At 38.8% G+C, this 24,562-nt stretch overlaps 1 protein-coding gene across 1 annotated transcript in view; it reads right to left on the reverse strand.

The window, feature by feature from the left end:
* EPHA4 (EPH receptor A4) overlaps window positions 1-24,562 on the reverse strand; it is a 253,169-nt gene that overhangs the window by 223,906 nt on the left and 4,701 nt on the right. Inside the window, exon 3 of the mRNA XM_060242183.1 lies at window positions 14,703-15,366. Within this exon, the coding sequence (XP_060098166.1) occupies window positions 14,703-15,366 (664 nt within the window). The remainder of the gene's footprint in view (window positions 1-14,702; window positions 15,367-24,562) is intronic.

Below are 24,562 nucleotides of genomic sequence, written 5' to 3' on the forward strand. Positions count from 1 at the left end.
ATAGTACCATGCTTCTCAAAACCCTACTCTCAAAATTATCTAGTTCATATCATAACAGTGTTACTCCCAAAGATGGTACTAAAACTCTCTTGCCCTGGAGAGATGTAAGTGGAAAGTGGAGGGGGAGGGTAAGACTAGAGTATTGACCCATTTTTTTTAACATGCTAATTTACCTTGGGACTGTTTCAATCACCAGGCTAGGCACTTCAAAAAAAATCGTTTTTCAAGTGGGAAGATCTTTTTCAGTTACAGAAAATTCTGAAAGCAACAACAAAACCAAATATACACAAGTACCAACTTCACAGAAGCACACACCCAATGTGTACTTGCAGAAAAACAGTAAACCTAGCATCAGCCAGTATCATAATGCCCCTGTATAAATCGATGGTCCGGCCTCATTTGGAGTACTGTGTACAATTCTGGTCACCGCACCTCAAAAAAGATATTATAGCATTGGAAAAAGTGTAGAAAAGGGCAACTAGAATGATTAAAGGGTTGGAACACTTTCCCTATGAAGAAAGGTTAAAACGCTTGAGGCTCTCTAGCTTGGAGAAACGTTGACTGCAGAGTGACATGATAGAGGTTTAAAAGATTATGCATAGGATAGAGAGGGTAGGGAAAGAAGTACTTTTCTCGCTTTATCACAATATAAGAACTCGTGGGCACTCAATGAAATTGCTGAGCAGTCAGGTTAGAACTGACAAAAGATGATAATTCTTCACCCAAAAGGGGATTAACATGTGGAATTCACTGCCACAGGAGGTGGTGGTGGTTACAAGCATAGACAGCTTCAAGAGGGGACTGGATAAGCATATGCAGCAGAGGTTCATCAGTGGCTATTAGCCACAGCTTATTGTTTGAACTCTCTGTCTGGGGCAGTGATGCTCTGTATTCTTGTGCTGGGGGGGCACAGTGGAAGGGCTTCTAGCCCCACTGGTGGACCTCTTGATGGCACTTGGTTTTTTTGGCCATTGTGTGATACAGAGTGTTGGACTGGATGGGCCATTGGCCTGATCCAACATGGCTTCTCTTATGTTCTTATCCAACAACATGAGATAATTTTAATTGGTATATTAATTGGTATAATTGGTATTAATTGGTATAATTTTAAGGTATATTAAAATTTGAGTTTTCTATTTGTCTTTTAAAGAGAGGACTGTTATTTCCACCAAACCATGGAGAATGGGAAGAAACACCTAATAAACAACCTTTTCAAACTGTGCAAGCTAATATGAGGGCGAGGCTCATTAATTAACATTCTGGTTGTTTGACCTGGCAGGAAGCCTTAATAAAAATAAGAAAAAATAAACTGTTCCATACCTTGACTGCGGCATATGGAAACTAACTTGAATGATTTATGCTTTATTTTATTTTTTTTTAAGGGTGATCAAAACCACAGAACAGTTTGACTAATTAATTTTTTTCCCCTCAGACACCTGTTCTTCTTGGGGTAACAATGAAAGTAGGTGTAATTAAAACAGCTGTAATTCATTACTGGCCTCAGTGCAGATGAACACTAGGACCCTTCTTCGATGTCTTGATAGTGGGCATAAAAAACCAATTGTTCAAGTCACTCAAATTCTGGTGAGAACATGAAGCGCACACCAAACAAAACCCTGCACCCAACTGCATTATTGTGTGACAACCGCATGATTAAAATATCTGGGAAAGAAGCTGCGTCCTTTCCTTGTGCCTTTGTTACCAGCCTGTGCTGTCCTCGAGTTGTGGGTGAATACAATGGCAGTAATGGAGACAAAGACAAGATTTAATTAACTGACTCAGGAAGTATTTATGAAAAATGTTAGAAAGCCGCTAAGTTGACAAGAAAAAGAAAATGACTGAGAATAGTAATTGCTTTGCACTTGTGGTTCAGGTCATTCATACAAAGATGTGAAGAGGTACAACTATATGACTTAGTCTGGACCTACATTGACAATCCCCAGCCATCCTTCAGAGAAGCACAGCCCAAAGACTTTCAATGCAGATCTCAATTTTAGCCAAGGTTTGGAAGAACCAAAAAATGTTAAGGCTCTCTGCTTAAAGCTTAGGGGAACACATCAAAGGAAAACAGAGGCTTTCTAAGTCATGCAATTAAAAAAATAAAAAATAAAATGGAGCCAAGTATGAAAATCTTAATCAAAAAGCAAGCACAACTTTGACTAAAAGACACCAGAGGACAAATCTCTTCAGTATGAGCTGCATGTTAATCAAGCACCAGTCCTGTCCATATTTACCTGCCCTCAATATTGTGGGAGGAAATCAGTATTCTGTTTAACCTCTGACCTGCTGGAACTAAAGCAGACAAAGAACCAATCTGGAGTCATGGGAGAGCATAGCCAAATGGCAAACAGCAGGGAGCCGATTATTAAAGTGACATTTGGCTATGGAGCAGGCAGCTTCACTGGGGCAAATTGTTATTCTCTCAAACAAGGCAGAGATAACAGCATAAAATATGAACAAAATGGAACTTGTTTCCTTGCCACTAAATTGTTAGCTTTATGGGACTTCATGCTGAACAGTATGAAAAAAAATCCAATTTGCTTTGAAGCACATTAGTCTGTCTAACATCCTAATTATTGTTTACATTGCCATTTGACTTCTATTAAGAATTGAATAATTACCTAGCACTTCATAGTTTAAAAATACAAGAAAACAGGATTATCTGGATAATTAAGACACTGTATTTCAACTTTGCATTACTGCTGAGTAAACCATCCATGCCAATAAGAGAAGTTATTGTTATCAATCGACTTGTTTCACATGATACTTCAAGGATTAAAAGCAGATGGTGATCTATAACTTATTCAGGAAGAGATATCGGAATTGCCTCTGATGGATCTGGCCTGGTTAAAAGCAATTTAAAATTATCACTGGACTTGATTTAAGGAAGACCTTATTTCACCCACCCACCATAAGCATTTCACACCCAACAAAAAATCTTAAGTAGCCTCCCCCGCCCTCACTTATTCACATATTATTAATAGTGCTATGATTCATACAACAAGGATACAAACAGCCTTGCAATCTTTATATTACATATTCACCATCATGATAAAAATGGAAAATCTGTTTTATTGATTGGGGTGGGGGGGAGGCTGATAGGAGAATGTAGCTTGCCCAACATCACATGCTTACTAGACTGAACCGCTTTCCTATGTCAGCCAACATTCTCTTACACTTAAGGCTACCTAATCCAGTCCCAACCGAATCAAGCCAATGAGGTTGAATATTTTAGTGTGCTACCATTAAAAGTTATTGTTTACCTTGCTAAGTATGGCAATAAGGAGATTTGTTACTAGTAATTCTATTCTCATACCAATATAGTTCCTGGAGAACTGGAACACTGACAGAATCAATGGAGGAAAAGACTCCTGAGCTTTTGTTCAGTTGCATTCACTACCTCCTTCCATTGCAGTAATGTAATGGGAAAAGGTGCATCAGCTGATGGTGGTGGTGGTGGTTTTCTTTTATAAATAAATAGCACAGTATGACAAAGTTATTGTTAGGGGACATACTTGGGTCATTTCTGAGTTGGCATCACACATTATTCTGTTTGACACATATACTAATTCCAGTATTAAAGAGACATGTAGTCTGAAATGTAAGAAGTCCCATGCAAGTGTCTATTTTTGTCTTCTTTCCTTCTGATTTAGCCGCAATATCAGAGTTAGCCATTAAGGCTTGGAGTCTAGGTTAATATTAACTGCTACTGTTTAGGAGTCACCTTGTATTTCCCATAACTCCAGTTCATATGCACTGTCACTCTCTCCATTAATAGATTTCCCCAAACCACTAGCAACCCCATTTATGATATTCTGTGCAAATCTCTGTACCTCCAACCCACCTTGCATGATTTCAACTAGAGCAGCTTATGAGAAACTGAGCACCTCTTGCTACATACTGAATCCTGCCTCCATGAGAAGAAACAGTTATTGAAACAAGCTTACAACAACAGCCATGACCCAAAGTATACAAAATCCTAAGGTAGTAAACATGCATGCATGCAAGTGATCAGCAAGGACTGACGGCTGCTGGGCAGGAGTGTCATATTCGGAAGCATTTAATACTTTGCTATGGTATTTAATTACCTTTAATCCAGTTATAATACTTCTGGGTATATAATTTCTTGTGTGTGTTTTAGGAAGGGTGTTTTGTTTTTTGAATTGGCTTTGTAATATAATAGCAATAGGAATAAGGACCATGGTGAGGGGGAATACAATGAAAACTAGAAAAAGGCTGTGGAAGACTGCCTCCCCTTGCTGTCTTCCCAGCCACTCACCCAAGGGAAGGCATTTGCTCCCCCCAACCTTGGTATCTTCCCATCCATCCAAGGCAGCCACTTTCTGTAGGGAATTGATCTGACCTCAGCTTTCCATCTCCTCCTACCTCTCTGCAGCCTCTACCTAGGAAAAGTACATTATTTCTCCACAGTGCAGACCAAAGCAGATTACATCATTCCCCTCTCCCCCTTTTGATCTGCACAACAACCCTGTGAGGTAGGTTAAGCTAAAAGTCTGTGACTGGTCTGAAATCATAGTGTGGACCAAAGCAGAATGGAAGTGACAGCAGGGTATAATGACAGAGTCTACCCTGCAAAGCAGCCATTATCTCCAGAGGAACTAACCTCTGCCATCTGGAGAACAGCTGTAATTCTGAGTTATTGCCAGTCCAAACCTGGAGAGTGGCAACAGGAAGAAGCGGTTGGTTTGGAGGGTGGAGTCTATGGCATTGTACCTGTCTAAGGTTCCATTTCTCCTCAAACCCCACCATCTCCAGGCTCTACCCCTCAAATCTCCAGTCAGTCAGTCAGTCAGTCAGTTTATTGCGGCGCTAGGCCAATCAACAACAACAACACAACACATTGACAACGGTACAACACAACACCAAGCTAAAATATGACATAACTATAAAATAACTGTATGCAACCTTCAGAGTAGTATTAAAATTATCTGGTATAAGCAACACATAACTAAGGGCGGCATTATACAATCAGATCACAACTTCTTTCAAGTACAAGCAACATTAAGTTTCTTCCTGTCCAGGTCAGTAACATATAAATACTTAGCAAGATCCAGGGAAAGTTGATCACTCCCATCCCCTAGGAATTTCCTAACATTGCGTTGGCAACTCTATATCCTCCCCAGCCAACCATTGACCAGCCAACTGTGGAAGGAACACACTCTCTGAATTTTAGATTTCTAGGTCCAGGGGTTTGGGCTGGGTGTTGATGAGTCAGTCAGGACACCTGTTCAACTGATTGCAGTCTCCATTAACTGATTTTCATCTCAAAACAAAGAGCTCCAAAGCTGACCAAACAGAGAGAGGTGTATGCAAGCAGGCAGCAGACTGCCAGGCACACAGCAAAGCTTTAACCCTTTGTGAAAATATATTTTACCTCTTTTCGCCCCTAGAGGTGGAATTTCTGTAAAAATCCCTTCTTAGGGGGTGCTTATGTCATGGAAGGAATGCACTCTCCAAATTTTAGGTTTCTAGGTCCAGGGGTTTGGGCTCAGCATTAATGAGTCAGTCAAGACACCTGTTTATATACCTAGTTCCAACACACCTTTGCTGGACTTCATGAGGGGAGGAGGTCTTCAAGTAGCTATTCATGTGTCCACGCATTCGCATCTGAAGTAGGATGAGGAGGGGCTATTTGTTAACAACAACGACCCAAAAAAACCAGAGCAGTTCACTGAGGGGCAACAAACACTTTTCCTTCTCCCACTGTACCTTCTTATGTCCAGCTTACTCTCAATATTGTACCAATCTGGAATGAAAATTTTGGAGGCAGCAAATTGCAACTATGTAAGGGAGGCCAGGGTTCAGTTCCCCTCACCTGTGCATTCTATGTCTGTTTTTTAAAAAAGACACAAATGTATCAACCTACTTTACGTATGAATGGCTAAACACAGGTAAACACATACAGATCTTTCTTTCCACTGGACATATCTAAATTGACCCTTAAAGAGATGGCATAAAGTATGAAGCAGGATTGGAGGCATCAGGGCTCAGCTTGCAAAACAGGAACCCACAGCTATCTATTTGGCTTCCTAGGCTGCTTTTATCAATTCTCATCTCCAAAGCTCCCCTTCTTCTCCAAGTTCTCTGGCACGTCTGATGAACAGAAAGTTCTCTTATTTGTGCTGGAATACAGAACAGGATTTTAAAAATCTTATCCAAACCACAGTGCAAGTTAGATAAGACCCGCCTCTTTCACTAAGCCCCTCTGTGCTGTGGGGTATTCTTTCCCCTTGCCGCTGCCATTTGAAAAAGATAAGAAACAGCAGGAGAGAGTCCTGCTGTTTCTTAACCACTGCTAAACTGCAATGGAAGCAGAGTTCTGGGGAAGAAATTCATCTGCTAGTCACCCTTCTCTCCAGAGGAATAACACATATATATATGTGTGTGTGTATGTATGTATATGTGTGTGTGTGTGTGTATATATACACACACACACATATATTGGCCACTGTGTGACACAGAGTGTTGGACTGGATGGGCCATTGGCCTGATCCAACATGCCTTCTCTTATGTTCTTAAGGGCACTTGCTCCTAGCCAGCTGGCCAGTGGATCTGTCAATGCCTTTTGAAAAAAAACATGAGATTATTTCCAGAACTTGTTTTCCATCCCAAGACTCAGTCTTGGAACATGTGAACAAATCATAATGAAGACTGTCTCTATGCAGCCAGAGAATCTTTCCTTCAGCACTGAATAACTTCAGCCTGCTGTGACACTTCTGGAATTAAGGAAGAGGTTTCTTAATCTTTGGATACAGCTTCTAAGCAAGCTTGAGGCCCATCTTTTTTAAGTAGCCACTGTTTTTAACAAATGTAAAGGCAAGCCGAAGTTCCACAGATGTGACTTTGCATGCCATAAATTATGGGATGGGATGGGAGAAGGGGAATTTTGCAATGATCTTTAAATGCTGCAGCTTAACACTCAGTTAAGGTGTCATTGAGCTCTTTTTACTTCCATTTCTAGAATTAACCTAGCAATGGCTCACTGCATGTCTTTGGGTAGGTCTATCCAGTCTTTTCTGTAGGTTATGTTCTTAGCTGGGAAATATAAAGTTGAAAAGCAGCTTACAAATGCAATCATGTAAAGATCAACAATTTTAAGGAAAAGATTCACGACTTCATATAATACTAAAAGAGCTTCAAACTCACCCACACAATCCCTCCCCCTCTGCTCAGGTACAGTGAGTGAATACGTTTTTTTCCCTGGTTGGGAAAAGTAGAGTGTCTTTTCAAATGTAATGGCAATAATGGCCACAAAAGACTACAAGTGTCCCACAAAAGACTACAAAACAAAGTTCATAGGATGGGAGCAGGATGAGTCCAAAGCACCATTTGTCCATTTGGAAGTAAGACTCTCTGGTTACAAACAAAAAAGTAACTAATTAGCTCAGGTACATGAAAAGATAGGAAACCCCGTGGCGCAGAGTGGTAAAGATGCAGTACTGCAGTCAAAGCTCTGCTCACGACCTGAGTTCGATCTCAGTGGAAGCTGGGTTCAGGTAGCCAGCTCAAGGCTGACTCAGTCTTCCATCCTTCCAGGGTTGGTAAACTGAATACCCAGCTTGCTGGGGGGGTGGAATATAGGTGACTGGGGAAGGCAATGGCAAACCACCCCATAAAAAAGTCTGTCATGAAAATGTTGTGATGCGACGTCACCCCAGAGTTGGAAATGACTGGTGCTTGCACAGGGGACTACCTTTACCTTTACATGAGGAGAAGATTCTCTGATTAGGCTGGAGCTTTCCACATTAATTCTTGTAGGGCCCAACCTTGCTTGTCTGTTACATCCATAATAAGTTTCTCCTAGTAAGTCAGGGATACTGCCTGCAAAATAGGGGCGATAATCTAACTGGTAGCAAGGCTATGAAGCAATCAAACCTCCAAACTAGGATTGCCATATCTGGATTGGGAAATTCCTGGAGAATTGGGGGAGGAAGGCAGGGTTTGGGGCAGGAAGGACCATCAGCAGGATATAATACCAACAGCACAAAGCACTTTGATTCCACTGATAATTTGATTTGCTGTTTTACTTTACTGATAATTGTATTTATCTATTACGAAATAGGAATTTTGGGCATGAGATGAAATTATATAGTATATTAATAATTCATATTGTATTGGTATGGTAATATAGTTACAAGATATTCATAGTTATTGGTTCATGGTATTACTGTTTTCTGTTTTATTTTCCCTGCCGTGTACCTCTCACTTGCTGTATCTATGGAGGCTGGCAACCCTACTCCATGCCATGGCCTCGCAGAGACTGCTCAAAGAACCACTATGGGATTGGGGGACAGTGGCAGGAGTGCAGGATGGGAAGACAAGTGGTGGGGTAGATTGTAGCAGTATGGACAAAGCACAGCAGGAGCCAGCAGACTTCTCCAATTATTTAAAAAAAAAACTGGGAAAGAGGAAAGAAAGAACTAGACATTTTACAAGAAAAGCATGGCTTTATAAAGACTGAAAAACAGATTTCTGATTCCTTCAAACTGAAAACTACTGTTCTTGACACCCTAAATGAAAGTACAGACCAGATGAGAGGTTTCTCTTGATATTATTTAATCCTAATAACCCTCTCAATTATACTTGGAAGCAAAAAAAAAAAAGAGGGGGGATTCTCACTTCCTTCAACACTCACAAGACTGAACCAGAGCTTCTGCACGTTTCTTTGTTGTTTTAAACCTCTGCTTAATTATGCCACATGGCCTGACACTCTGCAGTTTACTGCTCTGTGAAATTAACTTTGAGTTAAACGCTAATTGCACATCAAAAAGCTTTGTCCACATATTCACAGGGGGCAAAAAAATCTGCCCTTTTCTGTTTGTTTAGAGAAAATAGACCTAGCATGGATTTTGCTTCTAATTTCAGACTGTTGATTTATATAAAAAACACACACACACACACACACAATGAAAACAGTCCATTAAAAAAAAAACACTGAAGTGTGTAAGTGCTGCATGAGTTTCATTTACAGCAATCTGTCTCAAGGAAGCCTGCATTTGTAGCTAGATTCTACATCAGGTGAAAGACAGTTTTAAATCAACGCTCTGAAAAAAAGATAGAGGGAGTTGAGAAAAACTCTATTAGTTAACAAAATCAATGGTATATATGTAATATGAGTACACATCTGTATCTATTTCCTGAAACATGTTTTTTAAAATGTTGGTAAACAGTGATTTTATTAAGGTTCATTTGATGATGACCTTTATTTCTATTTATAATTATTTCTACCTGTTGTCCTCCACATACAATTTATTTCAGCCTCAAAGTGAGAAAAACAGACATAACCCACACACCTTTCTGCTAATTTGCATTAGGAAATTCTGACTCTTGGTCCTTTTCCGACCCTTGGTCCTTTGTCAAGTGCCCAGTATCTCTAAAAGGAATCTAATCGGTCACTTACATTTACAAGACTTTGAAAGAAAGACACAGTTCATATCTCAAGTGAACACCTTACCTAACCTTTATGGACATTATCTGTAGGCAGTATTTTCCCATCAGGCAACTTGAAAAGAGTGTGAGGGCCCCAAGCAGGGATTGTTTTGTGAGGGGTGGGGGTGACAATCAAACAGAGGAGAGACTGGGCACAAAACAAACCCTGTTCAAATATAGCACTCCCTATCTCTTAAACAAAGCCCTTAAATCAAAAGGGAATTAATTTGCATGAAATCCAAGACTTCGAGGATTGGAGTAAACAGAAGGAGCTTCTCCTCCAGACTTTGCAAAGGAAGCTCTTATCTCCTTTGTGAAAGTGGGAAATGGGTGGGCTATTTTGCATGAGGGTGTATACAAAATATGCAAATAAGGAATCTGTTGCATGCAAAAGGCAAACTGGCCAGACAGCTGACAATCCTCATTCACAGGGGAAGCTTCCCCAGCCTCCAATGGGAGTAATGAGAAAGGAACCCGACATGTTTGCTTCCCAGGGAGGGTGAAATAGATCCTGAATATTCATAAAGTAACCATTTAGTCATGGAAGTGTTAATTATTTCCAGCTCATGAAACTATGTGACCTCACCTGCTCCCAAAAGAATTTCAAAAGAAGGAGGCATAATCGAATGAAATGAGAGTCGATTTTGATCTCACCAATTGAAAGCTGAGCAAGGGAGAAAAGAAAAGAGATATTCAACAGAGATGAAGGACAGAAGAAGTTTTCCTTTCTCAAGATTCTCACAGCCGCAACAAAGATCATGAGGCCATGCCATTAAACAGATACATAATCCTGTGACTGCTAAACGTTCCTTCTGCATCCATCCCCAAAAGTTAGAATCGTTTCATATGTTGTTCAGAAACCTTTATCACGACTAGCTTACAAGGAACATTTGAAAGGAGTGGGGGGAACTGCAGTATATTTAAGCAAAAAATCCTGAACCCAGTTGTGTGTGGCTGTAAAAAAAAAAAAATCTGCAATACATTTAACACTGCAATCCTAAACAGAGTCACCTTAAAAGCCCATTGACTTCAAACTCCTGTGCAACTTTCTTTAAGATTGCACTATAAGCATATCGCTATTGTTAATTCAATTCTAAATTGTATTACTTTTGTAAAGATTTTTAACATGATTATTTGTCTACATAATTCCTCAGAAGATTTCATCTCTCACACCTGCAGCACACACATTTTAAATTTTAACACTTTTTAAAATGTTTAGCTTGTTGATCTGATCAACAGTAACCAGAGTACAGCTTTCAATTCAAACTACCGGTACATGATACATTTTCCTGTACTGGAAACACTTAAAATTTCCTGTACTGAAAACACTTAAAAACACATAAAATTACTCATGAGCAATATCCATTGATTTTTAACAACAATTACTCCTTGTGGGTATTTCTGCAGGACTTCAAACTTCAACACACAAACACACAATCATCAGGGGAAATAAAGAGAGTGACTAAACAACAATGAAACTCTCTTTCTCTGACAATAGAATTATTATTAATGCCAGAGAGATAACAATATTAATATCATTTAAATTATTGATGCTTATGCAATGTGCTATCAATAATGGAAGTAAAAATTAAAAAAAATGAAAATAGGTTTTTCCTCCAGCACATTTTAAAAGTGTTAGATTTTCTTCTAATTGGCTTGACTGAGAAATCAAAAACTCAGCAAACATAAAGAAATGTAAAAACACCAAACTCTTAGAACCATTATAAAAATCTTAACCAAAATATTTGAATTTTATGTTGCATGGATATTAAAATACCACACACAAAAACATAAACGTGCAAGTTTTGTAGATTCACAAGAATATTACCTGTAAAATTCTATTAATTGCTTGATTTAACATTTGCTTTTTACAAACATTACATCTTGTTGCTTTGATAAGGAAATGGCTTAATAGAAATCAAGACCATATTGTACTAATGTGTAACTAAACAAGTTCAATAACAACAATACATTTGAGCAAAGGAGAGTAGCCGGTAGCTAGATTTAGCAGTTATTATCTTAAAGCAGTTATTATCTTGACCTTGAGATACGTGTAAATTAAGGCAATTTCATGTTTCGTTAAAAATATTCCCCATACATTTTCCTCCTTACAAAACACTAGCTATTAACAAACCAATATGTTTCCTTTCTTTCTGTCTGAAACCAGAAATGTAAGAGGATGGCTTCAAAATGTTAACACTATTTAAAACACTGAGTGTATGTGGAAATATCCCTGGGTTTTAGAATACCGATTTCATCCCTTTTTTGGATTTCTACTTATTTCCATTTCTTGTCCTTCAGTGACTACTAAAGTCTCAAAAGAATAATTTCCTGAGCTGAGACCACTCAACAAGTTCAAGTTTCCTTTAAACCCAGTCACACATCCTTAACATTTAGTGGTTTCATCAAGAGACAGAATCTAAACATCCACATACACACAAACCATGTCCAGTTCCAAAAATGTTATTCAGGATCTGGAGGCTGAATGAACTTGCAGCTGCTTTGGGAGCAACCCAGGCATCACCTGGTAGACTCCACATGTCTCCCACTCCCTCATCTGGGCCTCAATTAGCATACGCTACTGGAGCAAAAAAAAAAGAGGAAATGTAGGTCTGTCCCCAGGGTTCTAAAAAATTCCACAGATGAGCAGTGTTAGATCTCTGAACAACAGAGAGACCCTCAGCCTTGCCATACACCCTGCTCATTTTTGCCCCACCAAGCCTTTGTCAGGCTTCTAAGATCTTAAACAATCTTAACTCTGACCTCAGGATCACAGGAGGAAGATGGATGAGGAAGTGAATGACCTCTGACCTCCTCTGGCATTTGTCCTGCCAGTCAGTACACTGAAAAACAATTGGGGTGGAACCTGCTCATAACCCTGCGGTCCTAGGTTGGTGTCCTTTTATAAGCTTTTGTAGACTGGAGATGGCTTTCTTCTCTTATGCCTTCCAATTCGATTACACAACCTTTTCCTCTTCACAGCATTTATTTTCTCAAGTTATTGAGGCAAGCAACTTTTTGCTGAATGGAACTGATAACCAAACATGAGATAAGTCTCAATACCCAAATTCCAGATGGCTCTGTCACCAACTTGCAAGAAACAAAAGTTTGGATGTTCAGACAATGCCATGATTAAGAAGCAATTCTTAGAACGTCATGGATTCTGGGACGGCAGATAAAGAAAAGGTTTTGTCATGGAACTGGAAGGAAGACATAAAGTTTTATAAAGAGACCACAAACAACTGATGGTTTCTTATTTAAGATTGCTTACTTGATTGCAAGAAACTTTAATGGGCTGGTTTTATAATGGGGGACACAAAAGACAAAGGTTTCTTTCTTCCTCTTTATACATGATCTCATCAGGATTTGTCATTAACTTGAGGTGTGAATAATCAGTTTTCATAAGTCCAGTAAAGCTTGTCAGAGAGTTTTCCAGGGACATTCACTCAAGATACTGATTTCAAGAGAAAAAAAATGCTTCTCATGTATTTCCTTCCTGAAATATCACCAGAGACTTGTTTCACAGTGTTCTGTTTGCCATGTGATTAGTTAATAATGTGTGGGTCAATGACTAAGAAGTGTTTTAATTCTACATCAATCAGGGTCAGCCAATATAGCCCTAGCACCTCACTGAAATAGAATGCAAAGTCTCTTCCATGCAATAGGAGCAACTTCCTAGTTTTACTCCATCTGTTTTTCTGATAACTGAAGCTGTAAAACACACCAAGAATTGTTGCTTTCAATATATATATTTTTAAAATCTCTCTTGACGCCACCAGTCTCCTAAAGAACATCGATTCAGCATGTCATCTGCACATTTGGAAGACTTTTGTTTTTGACATGCAAAAGGTTCCCAAGCTTCTGCCTGCTCCAAGAGACAGAATAATTTACTCTAGACGTAGTATCCTGTCATGATGCTATTCATTTTTCAATTCTCACTCCAACCCTTCATAATTGTGTAGCCGAGAAGATGCAGCGCTCATCCCTCCCCCCTCCTTCACCCACTGACATTCACACATCTGATGAAAATATGAGAGCAAAGGAAGGCGTTTGTGCTTGGAGCTGCGTTCCTGCCAACTCTTTTAATTTCAGTGCATAATAATGAACTTCACATTGTCCCAAAATGATCCAACAGACCATTTCAGCAGAATCTGCTGGGAGAGGGGGGGTGAGAGGAAGCTGTCATTTGACACTGGCTGTGAAAGAAAAAACAAGCTGGTGATTGCTTTGCTACATCTCTTTCACCAACTTTTTTTAAAAAATGCAATTCAGCAACTACTTTAAGCAAAATTCAATTAAAATCAATCACACCAGGCATTGTTGGGGCCAGTTCAGTCTTCTTGCCTCAATAATATGTACAAAGAGCCATTAATTTGGCAAAAAAACCTCATTAGAGATTGATCCTGAACACATGACTAAAGAAGTAATCAAACCTATAACTGGTAATAGACTACTTATCAACTCATGATAATGCATAACTAAAAATCACAGGGGGTTCACAAGGAGCTTTAAATCTTTTTTTGTTTCTTTTCTTTAAAAAAGAAAAGTAAGCTGCCTTTTATACCGTTCTTAATCCCTAATTCTGCAGAGGATAGAGATTGTGAGGTAGGGGGAGCAAACAGATGACTTTTTGCATTTCTTAGAGTCTCCTAGCAGGTCTTTTGTAAAAGAAACAATAGAGACTTTCTGAGAAATGAAAATATTTCACAAAACCAGCCATGTCACATATTCAAGGCTTATATAGTGCAAAAATTCTCAAATGAGACTCTAAAGTGTTACGTATCTTAAAATCCTAAAAAAATTTAAAAAGAGACTCCATCTTCTGTTATGTGGAGGGGAATAAACCACATTTGTTGCTGTTGAAGTTGTTAACCAGGCATGAATCTTCTAGTTTTAACATTTTTTTTTAAGGAGGACGAAACACACCCCTTTACTTTAAATACTGGTAGCTCAGATCCATAGCTTCTGTAGTTATTCTGATGTTAAGTGGTTAGGTGCAAGCAACTTCTGATCCACCCCCTAACAGCAAATGTGTTTTGCCTTCTGCTGATTATGGAGGTGCCATTTGTTCTGTCAGTATTATACTCTCCTTAGCCCTGCCACCTGGAATGGCTGGACTTTCTCATTAGACCCCTCTGTCCCATTGCATCCCACAGGGATTGCTAATTACTGGCTTTATTCCATCAACTCTCATCTCTGATTCAATTATGTGTACCAAGCCCTAATGAACTATACAATGTGGCGGGCCCTACCTTGGCATTCTCCATTGCGCTCTTCATACCCAGCATTGCACAGGCAGTTGCCAATGGGTACCAGCCATTCACCATCTGCCCCGCAGTACATTTTTGGCACATCCTTCTCTTCTGAATTGTTGACACATGAGCCACGAACTTCCACAAGAGAAGACGTATCAGCCCCGGTGATGGTGTCTGGAAACTGCGCCAAGTTGCGGACCGTCAACGGACACTTTTTATAGAAGACACGGACAGACACCAAGGCAATACAAGCCCCTACATCCTGGAAAGCCAAATAAAATCCCTTCTTGCTCAAGGGCCCCACATCACGTATCTCAGTATTGAGTTTCATGATCCTGTCGCCAATGTCCACCTGTGTGAAACTCTCATCAGCAGCAATCGTATCAATCTTGGCAAACTGGCTCTCCCGAATAAAGCGCTCCTTATCGTTGCTTGACTCATAGTAGTAAAGGTTAAAAGTCTCTTTGCAAGTCCCCATGACACCTGGCAGGCTGTTGCAGTCTCTTAGTGTGAACTTGATTTCAATATATACCCTCTGAGCCCCTTCGCGGGGAATCCAATCAGTTCGTAACCAATTGTTCTGACTTGGCTCCATCACATTGCAGACTTGATAAGTGCGGATTGGAGTATTTTTCTCATCCATAATGCTTACCTCTTCCCACTGTGAAGAACCAAAGGGATAAATGTGAAATGTGACAGTGTGAAAAGTATAATCAAACCTGCACCACAAGAATTTAATTCCTGCCTTCCAATTGGCTTCATTTATTCCATTTATCCAAAAGCCATTAAGAAATGCTACATAGGATACTTCAAATAGCTGAACAAACAAAGCTACCTCCTAAGACGAAGCAAGCTTTTTAGTTCAGACTAGTTCAAACTCTCAGGGAATTTACTTTTTATATTTTATTTTTAAATTTCATAAATACCAACAATCCTGTATGATATTGTACATGTACCATGATCTTAATAGGCTATGGCCACAATAGCAGGGGTTTAAAAACATTGGGGCAGATATCGTCCCATGTAGTCAAAATGCAGAAAGGATCCTAAGCAATGTGCCCAACATTTCATACGTCATTTGTGGCAGAATACCGGGAAAGAACTAACAGTGCAATCCTAAACAGAATTACAACCTTCTAAATCCACTGGGCTTATAAGAATGTTAGGACTGAAGTGTCAATAAACCCAGAACTTTACATTCACTATCTTATTGACAGCATGTAGGCTAGAATTATTTCTACATTACAACTGGAGGGGAAGGCTAAGACTGAGAGTAAAGGTTTGCCTGAGGCTGCTTGTAATTTCCTGGCTGCTTGTAATTTTCTGCCTCATGCTGACAACCACTACACTATACCAGCTCACTCGTTCCCTGTGCTCTCCAAATCTACTCCTTGTGGCCACTTTCAGCCTTTTCCACTTCTTAAACTATCTTTAGTTTAGAGTGACAACAAGAGTACGTATTCTGGCACTGACAAGCATCGAACCAACTGCATCAACTGAATGGAGATCTAATCTATTAAAATGGCAAGGGATAACAGCAGACCACTTTTAAGTCTTTGTTCTTTAAAATCAGAAGGGGAAGGGGGGAATACATGAGACACCATCCTTGAATGGTATCAATGGAACTTACAGCATGCCTAGCATTTATTTGGTTCACATACGTGGTTTTAGTTTTAAGCCATTCTAGTTTCCCACACCTCAAGACAAGACAGTCCGTTTATATTCCTGAAGAACACTAATGGCTCTAATGGAATTGCAACCATGCCTAAAAAAAAATCTGGATTGCCTCTCTAAGTGTGTGCTGATTCTCCAGTCTGTTTTAAGAAAAAATACTCAAGACACACAGCTAGCCCAAAAGTGAATCCTTGATTAAGAATGAATTCCACATCTATCAAGCAATGTTCCAGGAAGAGCATGATGAACATGTCATAAGAGAAAGAAACTCGTAGAAATGGTCAATAGAAGCTATGAAAAATGTTAAATGAGATTATGTTAATCACATGATACAGAAAGAAATCAACTCTTCTGTTTCCTCCTTTGATAAAAAAAGTGCAAAATAATAGCTGAAATTCCAGTCCACACTATAAAGCATGTGAAAATTATGTTTAGAAATCAGAGGATGATTAGAATGTAACTTCTGGAACTATTAAAGATGCTTGTGAAAATGGAACTGTAAATACAAAGCCCAGGGCCTTTAATGTATTCTGGTCACTACCACTAACCTCCTGGGCAAGCACTGTTTGGTTAAAAACAATTTTTTAGGATTGTTAGAACTGTTTATAGATCTAAAGCAATTAACACCAAGAGCCACCAGAGCCAAGAGGATAATATTTGAGTTACTGCCTAGAGATACTTGTGAATTCCAAAAGGGGAGGGGGAGAGAAATAAATCAATACACCGTGTGTCGACCTGTGTCACTGATAACAGGGAACCCTGGAAAGCCATCTATCAATGTTAAACACTAACATGGTGCCCACAACAGACAAGAGCTCTTTAATTTACAACTGCCATGAAACCAGTATTGTGTTACAATTTTGCCCTTTATGATCCATCACTTTCTATTCTTTTTATCTTTGGGGGGGGGGGGAGAACAAGGAGAGACTGAAGAGAAGGAAATAAGAATTGTCAATGGGATTTCCTTTAGCATGCTTACACAAAAGAAGACTTGGTTATAAGGTTGGCTCCAAAGCCGACTTAAGCCTCTGAAAAGAGCATGGGTCACATTCACTGGGCTCTGGCTTGCAAAATTCCTCATAGGGTTTTGATTCAGGTTTTCTGCCCTTTAGGTTTTGTTCAGAGCTTTCTTGAATTAGATATTTATTTCATTATTAAACATCTGAACACAAGGAATCCCACATTGTAAATTGTTATTTGCAACAACTCTAAATGTGTGGTCAAACACAACACTGCCCCCCCATTTTGTTGCTTTTTGGGATATTCTAAAACCAACTCCTCCCGTGAACAATCCGCAGTAAAGCATTCCAGACCCAAGATTTCCTTTCAACTGTGAATTTTAAAGGTAAATCATTAATTAAATTTATAATGTAACACATTTATTCCTCTAGGGCTGCTATGGATTTAGTAATAGTGCTATTCATGGGTAAAGTGGCCTATTTTTATCTCCAACATCTCATATTAGCACATAAAATACTTCACACTTCAAGAGTGAGCTACTCTAGTTCTATAAAACAAGGTTTTCTGCGTACAGTAGGCTACGCGGATATAAAAAGAGAGCAGAACTGATCTTTGAAGGCTACATCTTCTGGCTTTCGGGAAGAAACAGAATGGAGTGTTCGCTTTCTGATGCTTTGAAGGAAATCTGCAGCACATGAAGTTAGAATTTAAAAATCTTTCCAAACACTCTGTATTACAGACAGACTGTGGCCAGTTGAATTTTTCACGCTAGCTTTAAAATAGAGCATGTGCACACACACACACACACATCCCATTAGGGGACTAGGTATGTTCAAATAATACAGATTGGGTTTGCAAGCTTGAACAAAAAATTCAAAGATGTAGGTGATGTCAGAGAAAACAGAGATGCACACACATATAGGCAAATTATGATTAATTCCTTTGCTGACTAATTGATTACTGATTTATTCAAAATGGAGAGATCTGAATCTACAGATGAGGGTGGCCCTGGATGCCCCAACAGAAAGACTAATTCATTGACCTTTCCAGGGTACAGGATTAACTTAGATGCCTGACTTTCACTGAGATAAAGCTGTACCTTTCCCCACTGTCAAAAGAAGAGGGCAATTGCCTGCAATCAGAAGTGAATTTGTGCTGTCTGCACTAGCAGAAGCCTGCCAATCACTCCCTCTTTCTTGGGGAGGGGGAAAAATGGTTCCAGGGAGACCACAGAGTGCATAGGCAGAGCACAACTTGACTGCAGTCAAGTTCAGGCAGAACAACAATAGGGGCAGGACAATACTCCATTTTCCCATGATAAGACCAATTCAGAGCTTATGCATAATGCATCACTAAATAAACAGCCTCACATTCCTTCTGCTTGCCACTATTTCATTCCCTTGTTCTCCTTTTTTAATTATGGGAATAAGAGAATTTGAACTACAGTATATATTTCATTAATGCATTGAAAGATTCTGCTTTTGTGTTTATTACACGTCTGGTAATCTTTCAGGATTTTGCTTTTTAATTATTTGGACTTACTTAGGCATGCATTGTTTGCCTTTGAGCACAGTCAGAAGAGGTTTCTATTTAATTTTAAAGGGATTTGAGAGCATTTGAATGTAACTAGGAATCATGTTTGCATTACTTGAATATCCCCCCCCCAAAAAAAAAACAGTTTCTTAATATTCACACTATGTGTGTGGCAATGAAAATAAGGTTGGGAGGGCAATTAATAAAACTTGGGACATGCTGAGTCTTCTTGGCTACCCAACATCTTCAGCAAGAATTACAACACACTCAGCAATACCCCCCTTCAGCACAACTGTGCATCTGGCCACATGTTTACTGTCTCAAAACCACTGCTAAATTAAGTGCAAAAGTCTACATGTATCTAAGAAAGCTGCAATTTGGTTCCCTCCCAACATCAAAATCTGCAAATGTGTTAAACGTTCCTCATTCAGCAATGGATTAAACCAAGCACTTGGGTCTGCTTCTCTTTGCACAACGTCCTCCCCATCCATACCCCTCTCTAAAGAAATACAACTTTCTGCCTAATGTTAAAAGGAAAACTTGCAAACAGAAACCAGAATACTGCCAAGGTGCATGGTGATGACTTAATTAAACGAATCAATCACACTTTTAGACATATTTTAGGTATATTCTAGTCCCCTAGTTCCTTCATTTAAAAAGTAGATCACCGTTAATCTAAATGCAACCTCAGCTGAGACTGTTCTTTTTTTTTTTTTTTTTTTTTTTTTTTTTTTTTTTTTTTTTTTTTTATACTTCCAAAGTTTATTTCTATTTCACATTTAACAAAGATAAGATATGTATCCAAAATGTATCCAACCATCATACATAATTCTCATACATATACCTCCAATACATAAACTTCCTATTAAACGAGAAATCGTACAGACAAAAATATCCTGATATCTACACGTATGTATGTAACCTGGCTAAATCTTATCCTTATCCTTATTTTTCTAAAATGAGGTGAATGTAGACTCAAACTATAGTCCTTATTATTAGACAAATTAACTTTTAATTATCTTATACCATTATATTACTAGATATATAACTTTCATCTTTACTTTTCTGTAACCAGTTATAAAACTTTCTCCATTTTTCTACTGCATCCTCTTTGGACAATCCTTTTAACATCTTAGATAGAATATCCATCTCCGCTGCTTGAAAAATTTTATCTATCACTTCCCCTAATTTTGGGCACTCTTTCTGCCTCCAATAAGTAGCATATACGATTCTCGCCGCCGTTAGAACATAAGTTGTCAGGTATTCGTCCTCTTGTGGAATTTCCTTCCTCACCATGGAGAGTAACATAATCTCCGGTTTAAGCTGCCAATTTATATCAAGCATTAACTTCACCATCTCATGAATTTGCACCCAAAATCTTTTTGCCCATTTACACGTCCACCACATATGAAAAAATGAACCTGTTTTGATCCCACACTTCCAGCACTTTGGGGAGGAGTCTGAATTAATTTTATTTAATTGTATTGGAGTAATATGCCATCTATGATATAATTTAAAAAAATTTTCTCTGAAATTGATCGGCTTAACAATACTGTAATTCTTTTTCCAGAATGATGACCATGTTTCTAAATCTACATTTTTTGAGAAGTTTTTTGACCATTTCAGCATTACTTCCTTAACTACCTCGTCTTCCAAATTCATCTGCAACATGTAATTGTAGGTTTTTTTTATTGTTTTCTCAACGTTGTGTACTAAGATTTTATCAAAGTCAAAGTTAGCTCTGCTAAATCCAGTTAGTCTATCCTTGTTTAATTTAGCCACTGTCATAGTCATAATCCACCAATCTATTTTTAGACCTTTCCCCTCCAGTATCTCTTTTCCCTGAATCTTATCTTTTTCGTCTAAAAGATCTTGGTATCTGACTACGTTAGAGTAATCCCATAGTTGTGGCTGAATTGAAGCTTCAATAGGTGACAACCATCTTGGTACTCTATTATATATCTTCTTTTTAAGTTTTATCCAAACATTATTAATTCCTTTACGAATCAGATGATTGGTGAAATATTTTTGCGGTTTTTCAGCATACCATAGATTAAAATGCCAACCCTTCTGAAGGTCGAACCCTTCTAACGTTAATATTCTCTTGGATTCCAGTCTAATCCAGTCTCGTAACCAGCTCACTCCACATGCCAGATGATAATTTCCCCAGTCAGGTAAACCTAACCCTCCGTTTTCCTTAACATCTGTTAGTATTTTCCATTTTATTCTCGGTTTTTTGTCTAGCCAAATATAAGCTCTAACCATTTGTTCTAGTTTTACAATGAAAGCTTTCTTAGAAGCAAAATTAACCATCTGAAATAAGAATAGGACCTTAGGTAAAACATACATCTTAACCACCGCTACTCTACCCATAAATGAAAGTTGCAGACTACGCCATTTCTTTAACTTAATTTCTAATTCTTTTAAGAGCGGTTCATAATTAAGCTCATATATCTTACTACATCTGTTGCTCAAAATTATTCCTAAGTATCTTACTTTTGTCTCCCTTTGAAAGCCTGTTCTTTCCTCTATCAAACGATTATCCGCGATTGAGATATTTTTGGTTATTATCTTTGATTTATTGTAATTTACTTTTAGTCCTGCCACTAACCCATATTGCTTTAACTCCTCCTGTATTTCTTCAATTGACTCTAGAGGATCTTGTACAATTAATACTATATCGTCAGCGTACGCGAGCACTTTATATATTTCATCCCTTATCCGTAAACCTTTTATTTTGGGATTATTTCTTAAGGATTCCAATAGAACTTCTAGTGACAATACGAAAAGGAGTGGGGAGAGTGGACAGCCTTGTCTGGTGCCTTTCTTCAACTTGATTTCTTCGGTTAGTTGTCCATTCACGATTATTTTGGCTCTTTGATCTTTGTAAATAGCCTTGATATTCTCAATAAAATTTTCCCCAAAATCCATCATCTTTAGTTGACAAAATAAAAAATCCCAGTTTAAATTATCGAACGCCTTCTCTGCGTCTAAAAAGAATAGCGCCAGCTGTTTCTTTCCGCTAATCTCATAATATTCTAATACATTTAATATAGTTCTTAAATTATGGCTCATATGACGTTTAGGCAGAAATCCCGTTTGATCTGTATGAATTATTCTATTTAACACCTTCTTTAATCTGTTAGCCAGAATCGCTGAATAAATCTTATAATCTGTATTAAGTAACGAGATTGGTCTATAATCCCTTATCTCCTCTGATCCTTGTGTTGTTTTGGGAATAAGCACTATATTCGCTTGTCTCCATGAGTCCATTATCTCTGCTTTGGTCCAAACCTCCTCCAAGACATTTTTAAAGTGATTAATTAATATCTCTTTAAATATAATATAGTATTCCGGCGGAATTCCGTCTGGTCCCGCCGCTTTGCCTTTTTTCAGGTTATTCCACACCTCTTCAATTTCGTACATTGCTATAGGCTTATTCAATCCTTCCTTCTGTTCTTGTGTTAATTTTGTCATTAACTTGTTTGCCAAATAAGCTTCTTGTCTTGTTTCATCCAGTTTTTTTTCCTCATAGAGCTGTGTATAAAAGTCCATAACTATTTTCTGCATTCCTGATTGAGTATGCACATGATTCCCCGTTCCATCTCTCAATGTTCTAATTATTTTACTATTTTGTTCTTTCCTAATTTTGTACGCAAGCCATCTTCCTGGTTTATTAGCGTTTTCAAAGAAATTCTGTCTGGCGAAACGTATCTTTTTTTCCATTTCATCCAAAAAATATAGATGTATCTCGTGTTGAAGAATTTTTATTTCATTTTTTACTCCTTGTATCCCTGGATTTTCCTTCATTCGCTTTTCTCTGTCTTTAATTGTCTCCATCAGCCCATTTAATTTCTTATTATCTTCCCTTTTCTTCTGTGCGTTAAATTTTATAACTAAACCACGGAAAAAGGCCTTACTAGTTTCCCAAACCGTTCTGGCTGACATATCTTCTCGTGTGTTCCAATAAAAAAAATCTCTCATTTCCTCCTCTATGTGTTTTACAAATTTCTTATTATTCATTAACCTAGGATTCATTCTCCAGTTCCATCTTTTTCTTTCCCCCTTAATGTTTATTATAAGTGGGCTATGATCTGCCACTGTTCTGGGCTGTATTTCCACCCCTTCAACCTCTTTCATTAATGTAGCTGACGCCCAGCACATATCAATTCGTGACCATGAGGAGTGTCTATTCGAGTAAAATGTGAAGTCCTTCTTGTCTGGATTTAAAGTTCTCCATGTATCCACTAACACATATTCACTTGCTATTTGAAAAAATGTATCAGGGAGAGTTTTACATTTTGTACGTTTTTTTCCCTTCTTTTCTTTTTCAAATCTCTTATCTAATTTGGGGCAAGTCACCGCATTGAAGTCTCCTATTATACACATGTTATCTGGCTTATAATTATCTACCATTCTCTGTAGTTCTTTATAAAAGTTCTCCTGTTTATTATTAGGAGCATAAATATTGACCAGTAAAAATTTCATTTGTCCTTTAGAAACTAGTATTCCTTGAAATCTCGCGTCCACAGCTTCAAAAATCAACTCTGCCTTAATATCCTCTTTCACATATGTTACCAATCCTCTTTTTTTCTTATCTATTTCTGAAGAAATTATTGCCTTGCCGATCTTCATATTGCAAATCAGAGCTTCGTCCTTTTTCTTTATGTGCGTTTCCTGAAGGCGGAGCGAGGCGGCGGCGTTTCTGAGGAGCTCTCGGAGACAAAGCCGGACAAAGGCGAAAAGGGGGGCTAAAAAGCTCGCATATGCCCAGTAGAGGAGTATATGCACAAAAGGTGCCGAGAGGCGACCGACGGCGCGGCGCGGTTGCTTTCATTACCTTTGTCCCGAGCCAGCGACGTCTGAAGACGACTCAGCTCCAGCCTGCCGGACAGCGGGTGAATGTAGACGCTGGGGTAGGAGGGAAAGAGGCTTTGGTGGTTCTCCCGAGCTGGTAATTTCCCCTGCTGAACTGGTTAAGACTGTATGAATGCGTGGGGAGAGGCGCTGAGAGGATAGGAAAAATCTGAAATAAGATGCGAAGCGTTGAAGAGCGGGACGGTGGGGCGACGCCCCAAGAGTGGAGCGCCGACGCCTAAAAGGTTGCTCTCCGACGTCATTTTGATGAGACCGCTACTGAAGGCTTCTACCGTCGCTGTTTATTTGTTTTGGTATTCCTGACTGTTTATTTATTTTGGTCTCCGTGACTGTTCTACGGCTTAAGAGCCTGCTCCTATTAGCGCCTTAGTTCTGTTAAGACAGCGCTCATTTCGTGGGGGTGAAAGAAGAGGCTGAAGCTGGTGTTAGGAGAAGGCTGCAACCCTAGGGAAGGCAAAAGGAGATACAAGGAAGGAAAGCGACCCCTGCTGGCGGTTAGAAGGTGAACTTGATGCAGGACTTTAAGGAGATCAGACTTGGGGCGGAAGAAACTTTGTTGATTGACGATTATTGATGTTTATTACAAAGACCAAGGGAAGCTACACGGGATTATAGAAGAGCACTGAAGGGAATCTTTCAAGAGAAAAGGAGAAGGGAAGACAAGAGAAGAAGAAGGGAAGATAAGAAGAAGAGAAGAAAAGAAGAAGAGAGGAGAGAAAGGAGAGAAAGGAGGGAAAAGTAAAAGGGATTGACAATATATTCTTTATCTTGCTTGTTTCCATATTTGTTTTACTTTGGTATATTTGGTCTAT

The sequence above is a fragment of the Heteronotia binoei genome, chromosome 6 (assembly GCF_032191835.1).
Source record: "Heteronotia binoei isolate CCM8104 ecotype False Entrance Well chromosome 6, APGP_CSIRO_Hbin_v1, whole genome shotgun sequence".
NCBI lineage: Eukaryota > Metazoa > Chordata > Lepidosauria > Squamata > Gekkonidae > Heteronotia > Heteronotia binoei.